At 38.8% G+C, this 17,739-nt stretch overlaps 1 protein-coding gene across 2 annotated transcripts in view; it reads right to left on the reverse strand.

The window, feature by feature from the left end:
• The window catches only part of GABRG1 (gamma-aminobutyric acid type A receptor subunit gamma1), a 734,122-nt gene that overhangs the window by 387,874 nt on the left and 328,509 nt on the right, over nucleotides 1-17,739 (reverse strand). For both annotated transcript variants that reach the window (XM_044061399.1, XM_044061398.1), the window contains exon 3: nucleotides 14,993-15,060. In XM_044061399.1, the coding sequence (XP_043917334.1) occupies nucleotides 14,993-15,060 (68 nt within the window). The remainder of the gene's footprint in view (nucleotides 1-14,992; nucleotides 15,061-17,739) is intronic.

The raw sequence follows: 17,739 nt of genomic DNA on the forward strand, positions 1-17,739 counted from the left end.
ACCACTTTCCTAAGCAGTAAACTCACTCCTCTATCTATTTATTCCCTCCCCTCTCTCTCTCTCTCTATATATATATATATACATATGTATGTATGTGAGTGTATGTGTGTGTACAGGTACACACATCATACAATCATAATCTATATGGTCAGTACAGTATCGGTAATTGTATTACAGAAGCATTACCACATGGGGTGCCCAGACGAATGCTCACGTGAATATGGCACTAATGGCAGACATTGTAAGGTAGATGAGGGGCGGAAAAGTGGCACTACAGTTGTTGTGGACTACTGTCCTACAGATGTAGATACAGTGGCATGACTACAGGTGCTTCAGCTACACAGTTTATAAGAACAGGTGGACAATACAGGCAGGTATATTAGAGCCACACACTAGTAATATATAGTACTGTTTCCAGAGGCTAGTCATGGGCACACATCCAGTTTGACACTGCTTTAATAAATCATATCACAGAACTGAAGGACTCTGTGTAAATCTTCTGGGCTCTATCCTGTGGAAATGCTACTTCTGTGCTGCCATACAACCAGACATGATAACTTATTTTTTTCCACCTAAGTGTTACCTTTCACATCACTGTCTCACTCCTGTTTTTACCTATGAGATACCTTAAGTTGCTCTACAATGACAGACTTCTTTCTGCACACTTTCCTACACAAAATCATTCATACCCTCATCTACTAGTCTATTCTTCACATTTTCTACAATGAAAATCTCACATCTGTCTAGTTACTTTTATTCACCTTTTAAACTCCCACAAACATCTTCTCAGTATTTTGGCAATGTTTCTGTGATACTGTTTGTGCAATTTTACATTTCCATTTTGTATGTGGATATATGCAATTATTTTTATATGTTGTGTTTGCTTGCATATTTTGTTATTTCAGGATTCCTTCTGAGAATAGACACTCTCCATCAGGGCTAACCTACTTTAGAAGACAAAAAAAAAATCAATAACTATGATGTCGCTCAAATATTGCTGATGCTGCTTTCATTTGACTTCTAATATGGTGAATTTTCAGTAAACTTCAATAATATGTACCAGTTTGCACCATGGAATTGCCAATAAGGCTAGATTTTTCTGATTTCTATGAATTACCATGTCTCACAATGGTGCATCAACAAATTAAGGAGTAGATACATTCTAGTGCACACCAATGGCATACTGTGCAATTTATACCCAAGTCAAAGTCCCATTTAAAGATGGAATCTTGGGCTGCCATTTTCATTCACTGTATATTCATGGCAATAGCTACTAAGTGCCCAGTGGAAAATGACCAACAGGTGTGTAGGAAGACTAACATAGGGGTCTAGCTCCTGCAAGCCTATTCCATACAGTGGATGCCTGTTACAACTTTTCAGATCAGCTGTCCAGGGTAATTGACATCCCCTGAGCTAGTGAGAAGAGCAAGCACCAGTATACTGACTTGTGCTACCATCTCCATGAAGATCTGCAGGTGTGGAAAGCAGGGATGATACACAAATTCCCTGAACCATATTGTAAATGTTCAACATTTCTACTGAGTTTCATACTGTAATTTAAACCTTTCTTCTGACTTTAAGAGTATTGCTCCTAATAGAGTTTGTGTTCCTTGCCAAATGCTAGGGTGTATTAGTCTGACTGCTGAGGGAGAATGTCTATTTGTTGTATGTGTTACTGTAGGCAACTATATTCTTGGGGCACTCTGGTGTTTTGTTGGGCAGGGTGTATAGCTGCACCTGTGTGTTTGTGACCATTTCATGCTTCTTTTGCAGTGCACATTTATGTGGTTGTGTACCTTATATCTCTAGCTAGGGGCACCATATCCTGTTTCAGCTTTACTGCATATATACATAACAGTACTGCATCTGTCTAACACTCTGGGCACCATCTCAAGCTTCTGCTTTGTTTTCATGTGCATGTGTAGCTGTAACTTTGCACTATGGTCTGCATCTCTCTCACAGATATATACATGATTGTGTATTTGTCCTCTGTTTTTCAGCATGGGCAAAGTTAGAGAAGAATGACTGCTGCAGACGTGAGCAGAAACCTATGGCACAGTGGAATTAGTGGACTCCTATGTCCTCACCCGTACTATACAATGCAGCAGGTATGACTCATCATCGGTAATGACAACTTTTCCTTTGTGCCTCCTGTGATGTGAATATACTGCTATTGCCAACCAATATATGATGAGGATATCCCACCACTGCCAACCAATATGTGACAACCCACCACCTCTGCACCAGTAATCAAGGAGCTTCAATCCTCACCACTGGCACCTGTGGGGCAGACGCACACAGAATTTCCAGATGCAGCTCACTGCATCAAGTGAAATTTTCCTTAAGAGCACATAGAGACCACAGCCAGTCCAGGGCTGGTCTCTCCCTCTTTCTCCAGCTTCTCAATAAGACTCCCCACTGGCACAGCTATAGAGTTGAGATCTCAGCTGAGCATCCAAGCCAAGGCCTTCAGCACCCTCTCTGTCCAACCAGTGCTCCGTGTCCCAGCCCAAATAGCTGAAACACACACTCTAAGACTTAATTTACACACACACACACACACACACACACACACACACACACACACACACACACACACACACACACTTGGGAAAGCCTAGCGCACAGGTTTACTAGTTCTGCCCCCCTCTGCCCAGACTATAAGGTAGTTATGACTGCCACCAGACACTTCTGCCAGCTGCCTTAAGGCACTTCCAAGGGTACCCAATATACTGAGTGAAATTAATATTAATACAAATGGTAGTTTAACCAAGAGCAAGGTATTAGGAGTGGCCGACAGTGTCACCAAATAAATATGCAAATACTCTCAAAATTTAAATATCTCTACAAATATCAGCCATAATGAAACATTTAAATATTATTAATAATATATAGTAAAAGAAGAAGAATAAACTTAGTATATACTCACAGTGACATCAGAGTTCAAAACACAGGAAATATTTAAAATAACACTGAAGGACAGACTCAGACAACTAAATAAAAACAATATTTAAACTAAGCTTCCCTAATAACTTACTTAATAGAGCAAAGCAGATGAAAGTGTGTGTGATTATATTGCTGAGTTAAGCACTTATTTTCATAGGTGAGTGAGTGGGTGTCAGGTCACCAATCACCACTTTTGAAGGGCTGGCTGACCTTTTGGTGAGAGAATAAGCCCTTAGCACTTTGCCTGAGGACATGAGAATCTGTTGGCAGATAGGGAATGCAACACGACAGATGAGCTGGGGAAAAAAGGGAATCTGTACTTAGCAAGCAGGGCATCACTGCACAGGATAGGGATACCCAGTGCTGTACATGGATATAAAGGAACCCATGGTAGGTAGCCTAAGCCATGCCAACAGAGTCCACCAGTAACAGGGGAAACTACATGTTCAGGTATAAGGTGGGGATCAGGAGTTAAATGTTTTAAATGTAACCAGTGGGGCCATGCAATATATAGATGCCCACAATGGCAAGGTGAGGAACAAAAGTTAGTGGAGCAAGCAAGTAGGAATAGAAGAATGCCAGCAGAGAAGACTGAGGCTCCTTGATTACTGGCTCGGAAGTGGACGGTAATCACACCTCCTTTTGCAGTTCTGGATGACATCAATTATCTGCCACCTGCAGCAGCCCAAACAAGGGTGTGGCAAAAGCAGGAGAGAGGGATGGGAGTGCATGCCTCATCAAAGTGGTTTGGTCCCTTACCAGCAATTAGCCTGCTGGAGAGGGTGGTGGTGGTGGTAGTAGTTAAGTAAGCTCTGACACACTGGGTCACCACACGTCAACCTCAAGTACAGCAGGTTTTGCATTTATTGGACCAAATGGCCCCTATATATGTATATGTGTGTGTGTGTGTGTGTGTGTATATATATATATATATATATATATATATATATATATATATATGGCAAAAGTCGAAAGAAGAAGAAGATATATATGTATATACACACACATATTTTGCTGCTCTGCAGCATGTGTCATCAGAAGGCCATAGCAAATGACTACTCATGCTGCCTGCTCTACTCTCTATATGCATTCACTTGAGGGTCATGCAAGAGAGTGTGATTGTGCTATCTTGCCTATCTTGCCCTTCTACATATACTGCTGACTGCATCATTGTGACTCACTTGCTTTATTTCTCACCATAACAGCTACAAACAAATGCAATTTGGGGGTCATACTGCTCAATGCTAGAAATCTAAATCTCAAAATGCACTCGCTCGAAGCACTCCTTAAAATGGAGAACATTGACATTTGTGCTGTAACAAAGACCTGGTTCCAGGCAGCAGAAAACACCCCTGAACTACCAGGCTATAACTCATTCCACACCTTTCGGCCCCAGAACTTGGACCGAAGCTCCAAAGGTGGTGGTTTTTCCATATTCATAAAGGATGTGCACACCTCCAGACTGCTAGCCCAACATAATGCATCAGCGATACTTTTGGGTAAGACAGCGATTCAGTTCGGAGCCTGTTATAGGTCTCCAACCATGTCCCAAGACACTCACTCCATGTTCCTAAACACCCTGGAGAATATTACGGACCAAACTAACACACTCATACTGAGTGATTTCAACTACCCCTTCATTAACTGGGAAAACTAGTCATGTACCAATACACTTGCCCAATGTTTCCTGGAACTCATTAATTCCAATGCCCTGGAGCAGCTCGTTCTTACCCCCCACTACAGGTAGCAGCATCCTTGAACTGGTCATTACTAACATGGGCAACCATTGCGCTACACCAGTAGTTAACTAGTTAACTCCTCCCTGGTTAGATCCGACCACAAACTAATCACCTTGGAAATCCACCCCCGCAAAGGTAACCACCATGAAAAACTTCTCCAAAGCTAACTTTGGGCTCCTAAGAACAGAGGTGGCTAACTTCATAGCACCCATGCAAATGGAAAAACGTTGCATGACTGCTGAATCATACACCAATGCACTGTACAAACACGTACACAAATGCATGGATCTCGTCATACCCAAAAGAACCAAGACGCTCTCCTCCAAAAAAAGGAAGCCAATCTGGTGATCCCCTGCCATAAACAAACTCTACAACAGAAGAAGGAAACTGATGCAGAATAAGGTGAAGTCCCAAGACTAGAAAAACTCCCTTAGCAGCCTCAGCAAAAAGGTTGAGATCCCTCATGAAATCCTCTAAAGCTAGCTATGAAAACAGAATTGAGCAGATAGTAAAGACAACCACAAGGCCTTCTATAGTTACGTAAAGACCTCCACGGCAATACCCAGATTTGCTCTGAGCTACTGCGCAATGGTACCTCCTATACTGAGCCAACAGATATTGCCACTATACTGGCCGACAGATTCAGTGCCAACTTCTCCCCCCCAAAGGACCAATCACAATACCAGTAAATTGCCAGGCACCCAGTACTACTGCAACACAGGTTAAAACAGCAGTGTTCAAGGCCAAGAATACAGCTTCTATGGGACCTGAGTGCCCTTTTCAATCACAGCCTCACATTAGGCTTTGTCCCTACCAAATGGCACACTGCTATAGTCATCCCTCTCCACAAAGAAGGAGCGATGACAGACTCTGGGAACTATCGCCCATTAGGCTGCCAAGTCTAATATGCAAAGCTATGGAAAGCATCATCATGGACATAATAAACAAGGATATAGGGAATCTCCAAACTCTGGATCCCACACAGTTTGGTTTTGTGAAGGGTAGATCATGCCTGCTCAACTTGGTTGACTTCTTTGAGTCAGTCACCAGAGCAGTGGATGAAGGGAAGGTGGTTCATACAGCCTACCTTGATCTGGCCAAGGCCTTTGATACCATTTCCCACTCAGGAATCAGAAAAACTCACTAAGCTAGGCATCCACCCCTGTATCACTAGGTGGGTTGCAAACTGGCTCACAGATAGAACCCACAGTGTGAAAGTAGCTGACTCCCAAGTCAGACTGCCAAACAGTCACGAGTGGAGTCCCACAGGGATCGGTCCTGGGTCCTCTCCTGTTTGGTATCTACTTCTCAGAAGTCCAGTCCAACATGAAGGGGCTGTGGCTGACACAGTTCGCAGATGATTGCAAGTTGGGAGTCATTATTAACTCCCAAGTGATGTCGACATCCTACAGAAAGGCCTCACTGAGACCAACGCCTGGTGTCAGAACCATGGCCTTAAGCTCAATGCCAAAAAATGTGTCGTCATCCCCTTTGGGAAAAACGTAGAACTACCACACCTATGGTAATCCACTGAACACAGAAGGCATTATAAGAGATCTAGGAACACAGGTTGACAGCAATCTCTCTTTTGATCACCACATTGCCACTGTGGTCAGAAAGTCCTTCTATGTGGTACATCTCATTACTAAGGGTTTTGCATCCAGGAAGAAAGAGGTCATTGTCTCCCTCTACTCTTCCCTCATTAGGCCAATCATCAAGTACAAAGCCCCATTTGGCATGTACCTCACTAGACACCTGCAACAACTGGAAAGGCAGCAAAAGCACCCCACAAAGAGGATCCTAGCCTTAAACACTTGTCCTATATGGACAGACTCAAAAAAACTCCAATTATTTTCTGTCTCATATCGCCTACTTAGAGGCGATCTCTGCTTGATTTATAAAGCCATGCCTGACCCAGCTCTGTTAGAAATGCTACATCTAAAGAAATCCCAATCCCTGAGTGCCACATGCTCCAGAAACCTCAACCTCATTACCACAATCAACAGAACGTGCTGGAGGGACAGGTTCATAACCCAGAGACTGCCCATGCTATGGAATAGACTTCCCATACATGTCAAACAGAGCACCTCACTGGCCCTCTTCAAGAGAGATCTTGATGAGTGGATGGGAAATAGAAAATTCACCCCTGGGATCACTCCAGTGGCTCTACTCGACAGAGGCACTGGAAACTAAGGTTGGGTGGCACATTGCCATGGTAATCTTATGGGCTAGGCGCTCCAGTGCCATTAGCCTAGTTCACACCTATGAACCTATATCTCTCTGAAGCTCAGAAATCTCCCTATTCACACAGCTATGCCCCCTGCTTAGTTATTCATTTTGTACAACACAGCATTGCCTCCATGCAATGAAAGCTGCCACATACTATCCTGATGCGCATCTTTCTGATCCCTAGCCTGGTATGATTTTAAAGGAAATTTGAGATCTTGGCAGCCACAGAAACTTCAAGTTAATTTTGAATTTGCTGGTTCCACTGCATACTGGAGTTTGGAGTCTTCAGTAAAAGTCAGGCTTAATTTAAACAGGTGACATAAATTTTAAAAAAATTGAAGCACAGTGTGTAAGTAAAACCTGCAGTTTTGCTTCAAAAAACCCTCAAAGGTAGAACATTACAGTCCCATCTGTGATTACACAACAAACGGTGGCACACATAAGATCACATTATACACTGTTAAAATGAACAACAGATACAAAAAAAAGTAGATGTACATGAATACAGCGCACTAAATGCATTGGTTTGCTTTGGATAAAACCATCACATTCAGGGAAAAATACCATAGAAAAACAGCAGAAGCATGTACTGTTTTAGTTGCTTCAAATGGAAGCAGTCATATAAAGGCAGAAAGTATTACAGTGTGGTTTAGCAATACAGCTCGTCAGCAAGATCAAACTTGCTTTTAGCTTACGGTCTAGTCTAGTCTGTGACTGCTAAGGAGGCATGGCCTACACAGCAAAAGATGGCACACATCACTTCATACAATAATTAACTTCAACCAAAAAACAGAAACTATAGCTGCTTATAAGGATTAGCTGCAAATAATTAAAAGACTATAACTGTGCTGATTCATCTCAGATGAAACTGGTGAGTCATAGTAGCTCCATGGAAACAGTAGCAGTTTGAATAAATTAGGTAAGAACTGGACTGCAGTTCCAAAATCAAATCATTTAGCTATAGACAGAAGATGTAAGATATTCTAATGTAGGATCCAGTCATGGTTGAGCAAAAAACTGGGGGTCATGCTGCAAATGCATAAATCTTAGGAATCAGTGAAGCTTTGTTTGGAGAATGTTGCACTGTTTGGTGCACCACTTAGAATGGACAATATTAAAATGATACAGTCTGGGCAAAATATGTGGAGAATTTTGTACTGTTTGGCGGACCATTTAGAAGGGACAATATTAAAATGATACAGTCTGTGCAAAAACTGCTAACCAAATGATCAGAATGATTAAGTATGGCAGAGGCTTCAACTATGTTCAAATACTGTAACGTCAGCATGTGTATTTTTTGGAGGGTGTGCAACATAGTACATGCTTAAATTATGATTAGATAATATAAAGTCTGAATGTGCTTGCTTTGGGAGAGAATACAACATACTGCAGATAGAATCTGTGGAATACATTAAAGCTAAGTAGAAAGGGTTAGCTTGTGTTTTTAATAAAAGTCCATATTAGCTTTATGGTTAAGGGAAGGAAGGTAAAAGAGGGCATAATATGCAACTTCTAAGGAGTTAATTTCAAATAGATTGTTTAAAGGTCCTTTTATTCACAGGAAGTACCTAAACATAATAAATATCAGTCTACTATGTTATGTGAAGGAAGAATTGATGGGCTTAAATAGTTTATTGATAAATGGAACTTGAGAATTTGATAAGAAGGCAGACAACTGCTCTCTCTGGGAAGCTTCATTTTGTTAGCCTAAACATAATGTAACAGAAAATGTGTCTCGGGTGCAAGGCCTCCATATAGAAAAGGTGAAATGGAGTGCTGACTAAAACATGTTTGTGCACAGATGGACATATTAAAAGGACAGTTGCTACAATTTTTGCACAATGGGGAAAAGACTAAATGTTTAATATCAATTTGTCTAATAAATAAGCAAGTCAGCTATCTTTTAGTGACGATAGTAAGACAGCCACAACAAAATGACCTCCCTACTTGAGAAAGCACATAGTGCACCGCTACTATTGGCATCACACAAAGTGAATGACCTAAGAAAAAACAACACAGAAGGCGGATATAATTAAACTTAAAAGGAACAATGGCTTCAAATAGCAATGAAATATAATAAGAAGCACAGCTAAAAGGCATTTCACTGCCATTACCACCGAACTGGCTCCATTTGTTTACAAGACTTAGTGATCAGAAGTTACCACACAACACAGCATCTGTTTTATGCGTGACAGTGCTTGTTTTCATGCTGGCCAAGACTGACTATTCTATTGTTATGTCTTATGGCTGTATTTATTTCAACCATTTATATACCTCATGTTAGCAAGAGTAGCACAGTAAAGAACAGTACCTCTCTAGAAATCTTAAAATTAACCTGGTCTTCTTATATTCTACAATAATAACTAGAGTGATACACAGAAAATAATAGTTAATGAGATCTTCATTTTGAGTAGAAATCCCTGTTGAGCACTTAATAACAGCATTTGGCTACTATGAAAGTATAAGCAGCTAACAATATGAGCCATACAAGAGGTGTGAAGTTGTAGTTGTTAATAATACCAGAGTAGCCACCAGTGAAATGCATGACAGGAAATGTTGTCTGCTGCAATAATGAGACTTTATCGACTGCCCAAGTAAGACTACAAGTAGGAAAATTCATTGCACTTTGCTTCTGGTGTCTCTTATACAATCTCTTGGCCATGTATAACATAATGATTCTAGCATAGCCTTCGATGGGGCCCCCCCTGAGAGAATAGTGGGAACAGTGCCCTATTGCTCCAAACAGGTTCGCTTGATCCGAGTGTACAATGTACCAAGCAGTACTTGTAAGAAAGCAGGAAAAAAGGAGGTTACTTCCCCATTTAAAGCCCTTAGTACTATGACCTAATTAATTCCACACAGACAGTCAGGAAATGTAAAGCAGCTCTGAGTTTGCTAACACATCAAATCCGAGCTCATGGTAGGAAAAGAAGTAATTATTGTTATTAACCCATCATTTCTACTACTTAGTCATCTTCAGTGCCTCATGTATCTTCAGAGCCTCAGGCATTATTAACCTCTTTAGATCTAGACCTTTTTAGAAGTGTTGCCCCAGAACCACCGATTGCTTTTACCTAGTTTTTCTTCTTGCATATAAACACATACCCTCAGAAAAGTTTGACATCTTCCCTAGCAATCTTCTGGATATATTATTAGCATAATTGAAAAAAAGACATCTATAAAACATAGTTAAATCAAGCCTCCCACCCCAAAGGCATTGGAGCATTAGTATCTTGAATTTTAATGAAAAATTAATTGTAATGTCATTGTTATATCATAAAATGAACTATCACGTTTTATATAACAATATGCATTCCTGTTTAGCATATCACTCAAAAGCTGCTTATTTAACTTTAATAGCTTTTTTTAATATTTGTTAGTGTTAAGACAATTGATGGCTATAATTTTATTGCTAGTAAATCTGTAGCTCTTCAATGTATTATACATTTTTTAATACAAAACAGATGGAAACACACATAATGCAGTGTATAAGTGAATAACATTAGCAAGGGAATGATAGCTTCTTGAATGTGTGGATGCCATGTTACATCTGTCAAATATGTTTTCTAATTTAAAATTTAAAATAACGGAAACATCTTTTTTTTACGTAAATAGTTGTTTCATAAGAGTTTACTAATGATATTATTCACATGCATGAGTTTGTGCAATATGAAAAAATGACAGATATACATGTTTTTTGTGAATCAAGTGGCAAAACAATGGGTCGCCCAAGCATACTGCAGCTACCTAGGAGAATATGCCTACACTTTATAGTAAATGTCTTAGAAAAGTATGTAATGATGCTTACCCACAGCATGTACTCAGGTCATGATGTCAGATGTAAAGACACATTCTCAAATGGGTATCTCTCTACAATGTTTGCCATTATACAAGTCTACATTCGGGAGAAGGGGGGGGGGTCAAACATAAATCCAGGGACCCAAGCATACTTTCCCTGAAGAACTACATATCTATGAAATTTAGTTCTAATATAATGACACATTAGTATTACTACATTTCTGGCAGTAGATTTACTTGCACAGTGGTGGCAAGTCATGTAGCTCATTTCCCAGAGAGGAAACCAAGCATAATGTAGAATGTCTGACTGTGACACCATATTAATGATTTCATGTGGCATGCATTTGCCTGTATAAGAAAAAGACAAATATATGTTTTAAAATGAATCTAAAGTCATTCACATTAAGCATGCTATGAAATTATAATAACAGGGTGACACAGAGAGTAAAAGCTTGAGTAGTGTCTTCACTATGTTTGTAAAATATCAGAGAACAACAGTCTTACCCTTTGTTGCATAGAGTTTGTCACAGTCAAATATGCACACTTTGATGGTCACACCTATTTTGACTGGGAAGAGGTAATATTACATTTGTAGTTCTTTGCACAAACATATACCACCAAACAACAAACAGTTTGTGAGACACCTGCTAGATTTCCTGTTGTTTTGTTGTTAGGTGATATTAAATGTCTACAAATAAAAGGCATGGTTTATTCACATGCATCAAACTAACCCCCCCCCCCCCACACACACACACACAAATTACTACTCCTGCCAAACCAGTCAGTGATTATGAAACTGTGATAAAACAACAGGGGTCAGTCACTTTCACTCACGTACTACCACAATACCCATCAATTGTATCCACTTTACTGACTCTGTAGACCTCAGAAGGCTAATCATGACCACATAAACATGTCCAAAGCAATGTATTTTAATTATTCAAACACCAATTAACCCTTCCAAGTCAGATTGATGATTATTTCACTGTGATCCAATAACAACAGGCTTCAGCTCTTTTATGTAGACTGCTTCTATACCCATCAGTTATAACCACTTTACTGACTGTGCACACATCAAAATGCCTGACTGTGATCATATTTTAAATAATGGTCAGAGCAATGAATCTTAGTTTGCTTTATTCAAATACACTGACCCCCACCGAGTCACATCAATGACTATTTAACTTTGATCAATAGACAGCAGTACTAATTTACTTTCATCCATAGAGAGCCTCCACAGCTATCAATTATAGCCACTTTACTCACCATGCACACCTCAGACATCTGACTGTGAGCAAACTAAATAATGAATACAATAATGCACTTCACACATATCTTCACTGAAATGCACACACTATCCTTTGCAAATATGATCACTGACTGCTGAAGTGTGATCATACACTAGCAGGAGTTGTTCTCTTCTATCCAGAGACTACCCCCACTTAAATCAACCACCAGGGTAATGAACCTCATCATACTTAAAAAAAAAAAAAAAATACATGGAATAAAAATACAAAATAGAAATACAACAGCAACCAATCAACCAGAAAATATCATTAGAGTGAACCAGAGTCCTATCCAATAAACTGAAGAAATCTCAGGTACCTTAAAAAATAACTATATTGCAAAACTTAGAAATCATAACATGACCTTAACTGCACTGTTCAAATAACACATAAAACTTAACTAGCACCTTAGAAAAACACATTCAGCTCAGAAGTAGAATAGAAAACCACCGACAAAAAGGCCCATTTGAATAAACTGACTGTCATTCCCTTCATTAGATTTAATGGGTTAACAGCCACAATTATTTTTCTTTTTTCTTCCTTATTTACTTGGGGTGTTATTTAGATTTTTTAGGTTTGTAATTTTTGTTTATAAAACCATGGTCCAAATAATTTTAGTATATCCTTCAATTACATCACTGTAGGGATACCGTCAAGTATATCCACAGACTCTAATGGACACATCTCGGTGCATACATGGTGGTGCGCCCATTAAAGTCTATGGATGCACTTCACTCTTACCCTACACTGATGTCACCAATGATAAAGTTTGCATTTTGCCTTGGTGACAGGCTTGTACATCTAGCTGTGTTTTTAAAAGGATTTTTATTGCCACTTGCAGCCTCAAACAGTCATCAATGGGAAGAATATGTGGTTTGTCACTTCCTGTACCATGTACCCTGGTGTACAGGTATGAAAACAATATAAAAATATAATGTAAGTATAATGTATTGCTCAGAAATCAGCAACAGGCAGAATGATATGCTTTAGTATAAACTAAATGATATATTGTTATGGTGCATATCAGTCTGAAAGTGTTAGTATACCTGATGTTATTATAAAATATATACTTTGCTGTAGTAGGAGAAGAATTACATCCACTAATAGAGAAAATATTTAAATTTAAATATTCAGTTCATAGGTATTTACTATACTAATGACTACAAGGGCCTTTTTAAGCCTAACCATGCATCCCAAATCTCTGACAAGCTCTGGTACCCTTGACAAGTGTGAGCAGGGGCCTGAGAGATAAACCATTTATAGATTTGCCTGTGTCCATTAAAGGCATAGATGCCAAACCAGGGATGAATTTCCTGTTCGCCTTCCAGTTGTCCAAGTTACACTTGAATTGGTTTAAAGAGGAACTCTGCTTCACATGGATGGGGAGCCTGTTCCAGAGAAGGGATAGTCTCTGAGATACATACTTGTCTCTCCAGCAAGTCCTATTTATAGCACAGTCAAGGTTTAAATCTTTATAATGGGTAATTCTGGTGCTGTTTGTTTTGTGGATATGCAGGGGGTCCATTAGGGTAGGGTCTGACAACGCCTTGTTCTTCATTTGTGTGCATTACTGTTCACTTATGGACAAAAATGTGTTACTGAGCAATACTATTATATTTATAATGTATGTCTTGTACCTGTCTGGATATTTTCCTTACACTTTATTGTCAAGGATGGACCACAGAGTTGTCCACAAGTGGTTCTCTGCCTTACACATTCTGCCTGCCAGGAGATACTCCAGTTCTCCTATGACCTTGAATAAGATAAATCCGCCATCAAAAACTGAACTAATGTATTTATTATTTTCTAAAAAAATCCTCTAATGTGTGAATTATTCTGTCCACACATTTAACTTAAAAATACGATTCCTTCATAGCACATTCTTTGCAAGACAAATATTGGAAAAGGATCTCTATGCTTTGTTATCAACAGAACTAATTGAGCAAAATGAGAATAAAAAAAACAAGTACATTCTCAGGACTTCAATTACAAACAGATGCGGAAAGAAATATTCAGGGCTCATTTCAGAAAGAAAACTGTTTAACTGCAAGTACCTAAAGCTGAGTTGCAATAATGGCTGACAATGGTTACAAAAACAGAGTCACAACATATAAGCAGATGGCAACTCAGCACAGATCATGTAACTGTCAAAACCAGATTCAGTGACATATTACTTTTAACAATGCTGACATTTCTGAAAAGTGATATTTCTCCAGCTAAAGGTAATATTTTTCAAATAAGGTTGCCGATGTTGAAGATCCGTTTTGTCAGACACGAGGCAATCTCTGAATAATAATAACTGGATTGCAGTGGCGATAGTCTCCTGCATGCAAGGAAAGCTTACCACCATAACAAAGTCGGGTTTTGTTCATTATTTTACACATACTGACACCGGATTCTTAACACTGGGCATTTCAGTGAATTGGCAGTTTGTCATCTTTTGTGTAGTCTTATATTCCTCAGAACTGTTTGCACATAGTGAAAGAAGCAAGCAAAATAAACATACATCTTCAATTATTCTAATTTTCTCTTCTCACACAGTGAATGAAGTAGACAGATGTTTTACACCTCTCTGTATTCAAATTTTAAAATTTTATGGAACATATCTGAACAAGCTCCCTGTTTGATGTCAGCACAGCATCACGTTGCCAATGGCAACCTAACAAAGAGTAAGACAGCATTATGTTAAATACATGAAGATGAGAATAGCACATCCAAATGTTTCATGGACTTGGAGCTTTCTTTACAAGATGTAGTTTGCATTTTAGACTTTTCTGCTAGCTCAGAGTATCATACCATCAAGCCATAGGAGACATTTTTCTGAATCTTGTTCTCAGTCACAAACATGTTGCCCATTTACTGCTGAATACTGTGAGGTGTGCAAAACTGTTACACATATTTGTTAGTTGTTTCTAACTGAGTTCATTGAAGTAAGGTCCACTCTCTGAAACTGTCAACATGTATTACAAGCAGAGCATCACAAAAATTGCTTACCATATTAATTGGATCCACTGGGCCAATGCTGTTCACATAGATGTCTGTTTCAATTATAGTTGTTCTTACTGCAAAAAATTTTCAATATTTAAGACATAAACTTACAAGAAATGGAGGTAGAGTCACACAAATGATGAAAAATAAAACATCAAAAATGTGCAGAACAAACAGCAGTAATGCAGCTCTTTTTCATGATTTTTCTATCATAAATGGAACAATACCTAACAAATTAAAGAAAACGTATGGTATAAACTGCTATTTTCATTTTATTGTATTGCTCAGGAAGTTAAAAGAGTGACAACTGGTGTGTCCATTACTGTTTCTTACTTAATTTGTTGTCATATACCATAATCTTTAATGATAGAAGCATAAAGTTACTAAAGTATTTCTCAGCTTGGGAAAATAGTGTGAAATGATGTGTATATGAAATAAAAGACAGCACTATCCTACATTGACTTCTGTTATTTCTTTTTTCTTTTCTCTCTCGCTGTTTTTTTTTTTTTTTTTGGTACTGTATTTTCTACCATGTCTCAGACATATGCTTTTTGACTCCTCCAATCACAGCCTACTAGAAAAGGAAATGTTTTAAAGTTTTCCTCCACATCATAACTATATCAAAAGGGATTTTAATGAAAACCTACCGATTGGTGAAGATACAGGGCCATAACACTAGTAAGGTGGTTTACCATAACCTTAGACAGGTAGACAAAGGCTTTTTATCAGTCATCCATTCTTCTGATGCACATAGAGATACAGTTCGAGATGGGCTATCACTCTGTTACAGAACACATGTACATACACATATACACATCAAACATATAAGTGGGACAATTTTGAGCATCACCAGTCTATCTGGCCATGTTTTGGTCGTGAAAGTAAACCAGAGCTCCTTCTGAAAACACATACAGACATAGACATAGGCACAGACACAGACAGCACAAGCAAAGTCCCGACAGAATCATCCAAACCAGGAATCAAACTGGTGAATCAAGAGCCATGAAGCAGCAATACCACTAATGGATGTTACTGAGAAAGCCTGTGATTTGTTGTTACACCCATCCCTTAAAGACAAACATATTGTAAGCAAACATAGCAATCACTGTCTTAGCCTTTATTCTTCACTGTCTGAAAAAACATATGTCAAAGAGAATGCATGCAGAAACATTTGAAATGTCACACAATTCAAAACTTGTATTTTGCATGCATTGACGTGAACAATCATAGTGACAGTTTCAGACTTGGTTTCATCTTATGGCACATCAATACCATTTGTCCATTTATACTAGGTTGTTGATCCAGATGACCATTAGCCCAGCCACAATATCCAAAATTGTAGGTACCCACTGGCATGATTAATTTATACTTAGTTTAAACCCCTTTCCATGAGTGTTTGAAGGGCCAGACTGTATTTACAATTTCACATTCATTTATCCAGGTTACTAAAAGATCAGGAAGCTACTTTGCTTTACACCCAAAGCAAGTCTTTTTCATAAAAGAGGGATTCTCTGGAATATCTATCTATCTTGTAAGCAAGTCCTATTTGTGTTGAGGGTGCAATTAGTTTTGCAAATCTGCAGGAGGTCACATAGGACTGGATCATTTGAGAGACTGTATGCCAGACAGAGGTCACGTCTCAAAGAATCTTTATGAAACAGGAAAGAGATAGATCACTTTAAGGCAGTCTGCATAGCTCAAGGAAGTCATGCTTCTAATCATGTTAGTGAGAAAATGTTGGTGTCTGTTCAGCTGGGTGATAATGTTAGACAGGTACATACCAAAGGAACCATTATACTCTATTATGAGCCTGATTAGAGATAATAGCTTCCTTACACCTGTTAGAAATACCGTGGTGATTAATCTGACAGGGCAAAAGGACTTCCTAACAACAGTGGATACATGGTAATCAAACTATAGCTTGTTGTCAGTGTTCAAATACCTAATAGCTAAATCAACTTTCAAACATGTGACAAATATGTGGCAAGTGCCTGGAGGCCTAGTTTTGCATAAGGACACAATGCTACATTTTTTAGCATTTAGTTTTAGGCCTTGTTCCAGGAGCCAATTATTGGTGTGTGTTAGCCCTTCCTGAACAATCTGCAAGTCAGCTGGTTATTTAATGACAGTTCCAAATTTGTGGTGATCTACCAACTGAATCAGCCACAGGCCCTTGATGTCAGTCATAACATCAGAAAAGTAAATTTTATTTATTTATTTTATTTTTCATTTGTTTACCAGGAAAATCCAGTTGGACCAGGTCCATTTTCAGTGGATGCCCGGGAAGAAAAGCCCCACAATTAAGATATAGTAAGAAGTTAATACAATGACAAATATACAAAATGAGAAGACAGTGGATTACATACAACAAGTTAACAGGCAATGCAGGACTGAAATACAGTTAGATTAAATATTTACAAAGGTAGTATAGACCATTTACATTAGTAGTAAGCGTACACTGAAAGAAGTACAAAGACCAATGTGACGTATTCTAAGAGTATGCATTTCTATGCAAGTAGAATAGTGTGAATTCTAGACTGAAGTTGTTTGAAGGAGAAGAGAAGGTATAGAGATTGTCAAGTGATGCATGGGCAGATCCAAGTTGTCCTAAGATGAGATGAGTAATCTTTTGATGTGTGTGTTTGATGTAGTAGAGGTTATATTAGTGGGGAGATGATTCCATTTCTTGGCTATGATGTGGGAATACAGTGCTTCACCTGCAGTGCTGTTAGCAGTAGTAACACTGAGGAGAG

Source organism: Protopterus annectens, chromosome 2.part0 (genome assembly GCF_019279795.1).
Source record: "Protopterus annectens isolate FY-2018-M chromosome 2.part0, PAN1.0, whole genome shotgun sequence".
Taxonomy (NCBI): domain Eukaryota; kingdom Metazoa; phylum Chordata; order Ceratodontiformes; family Protopteridae; genus Protopterus; species Protopterus annectens.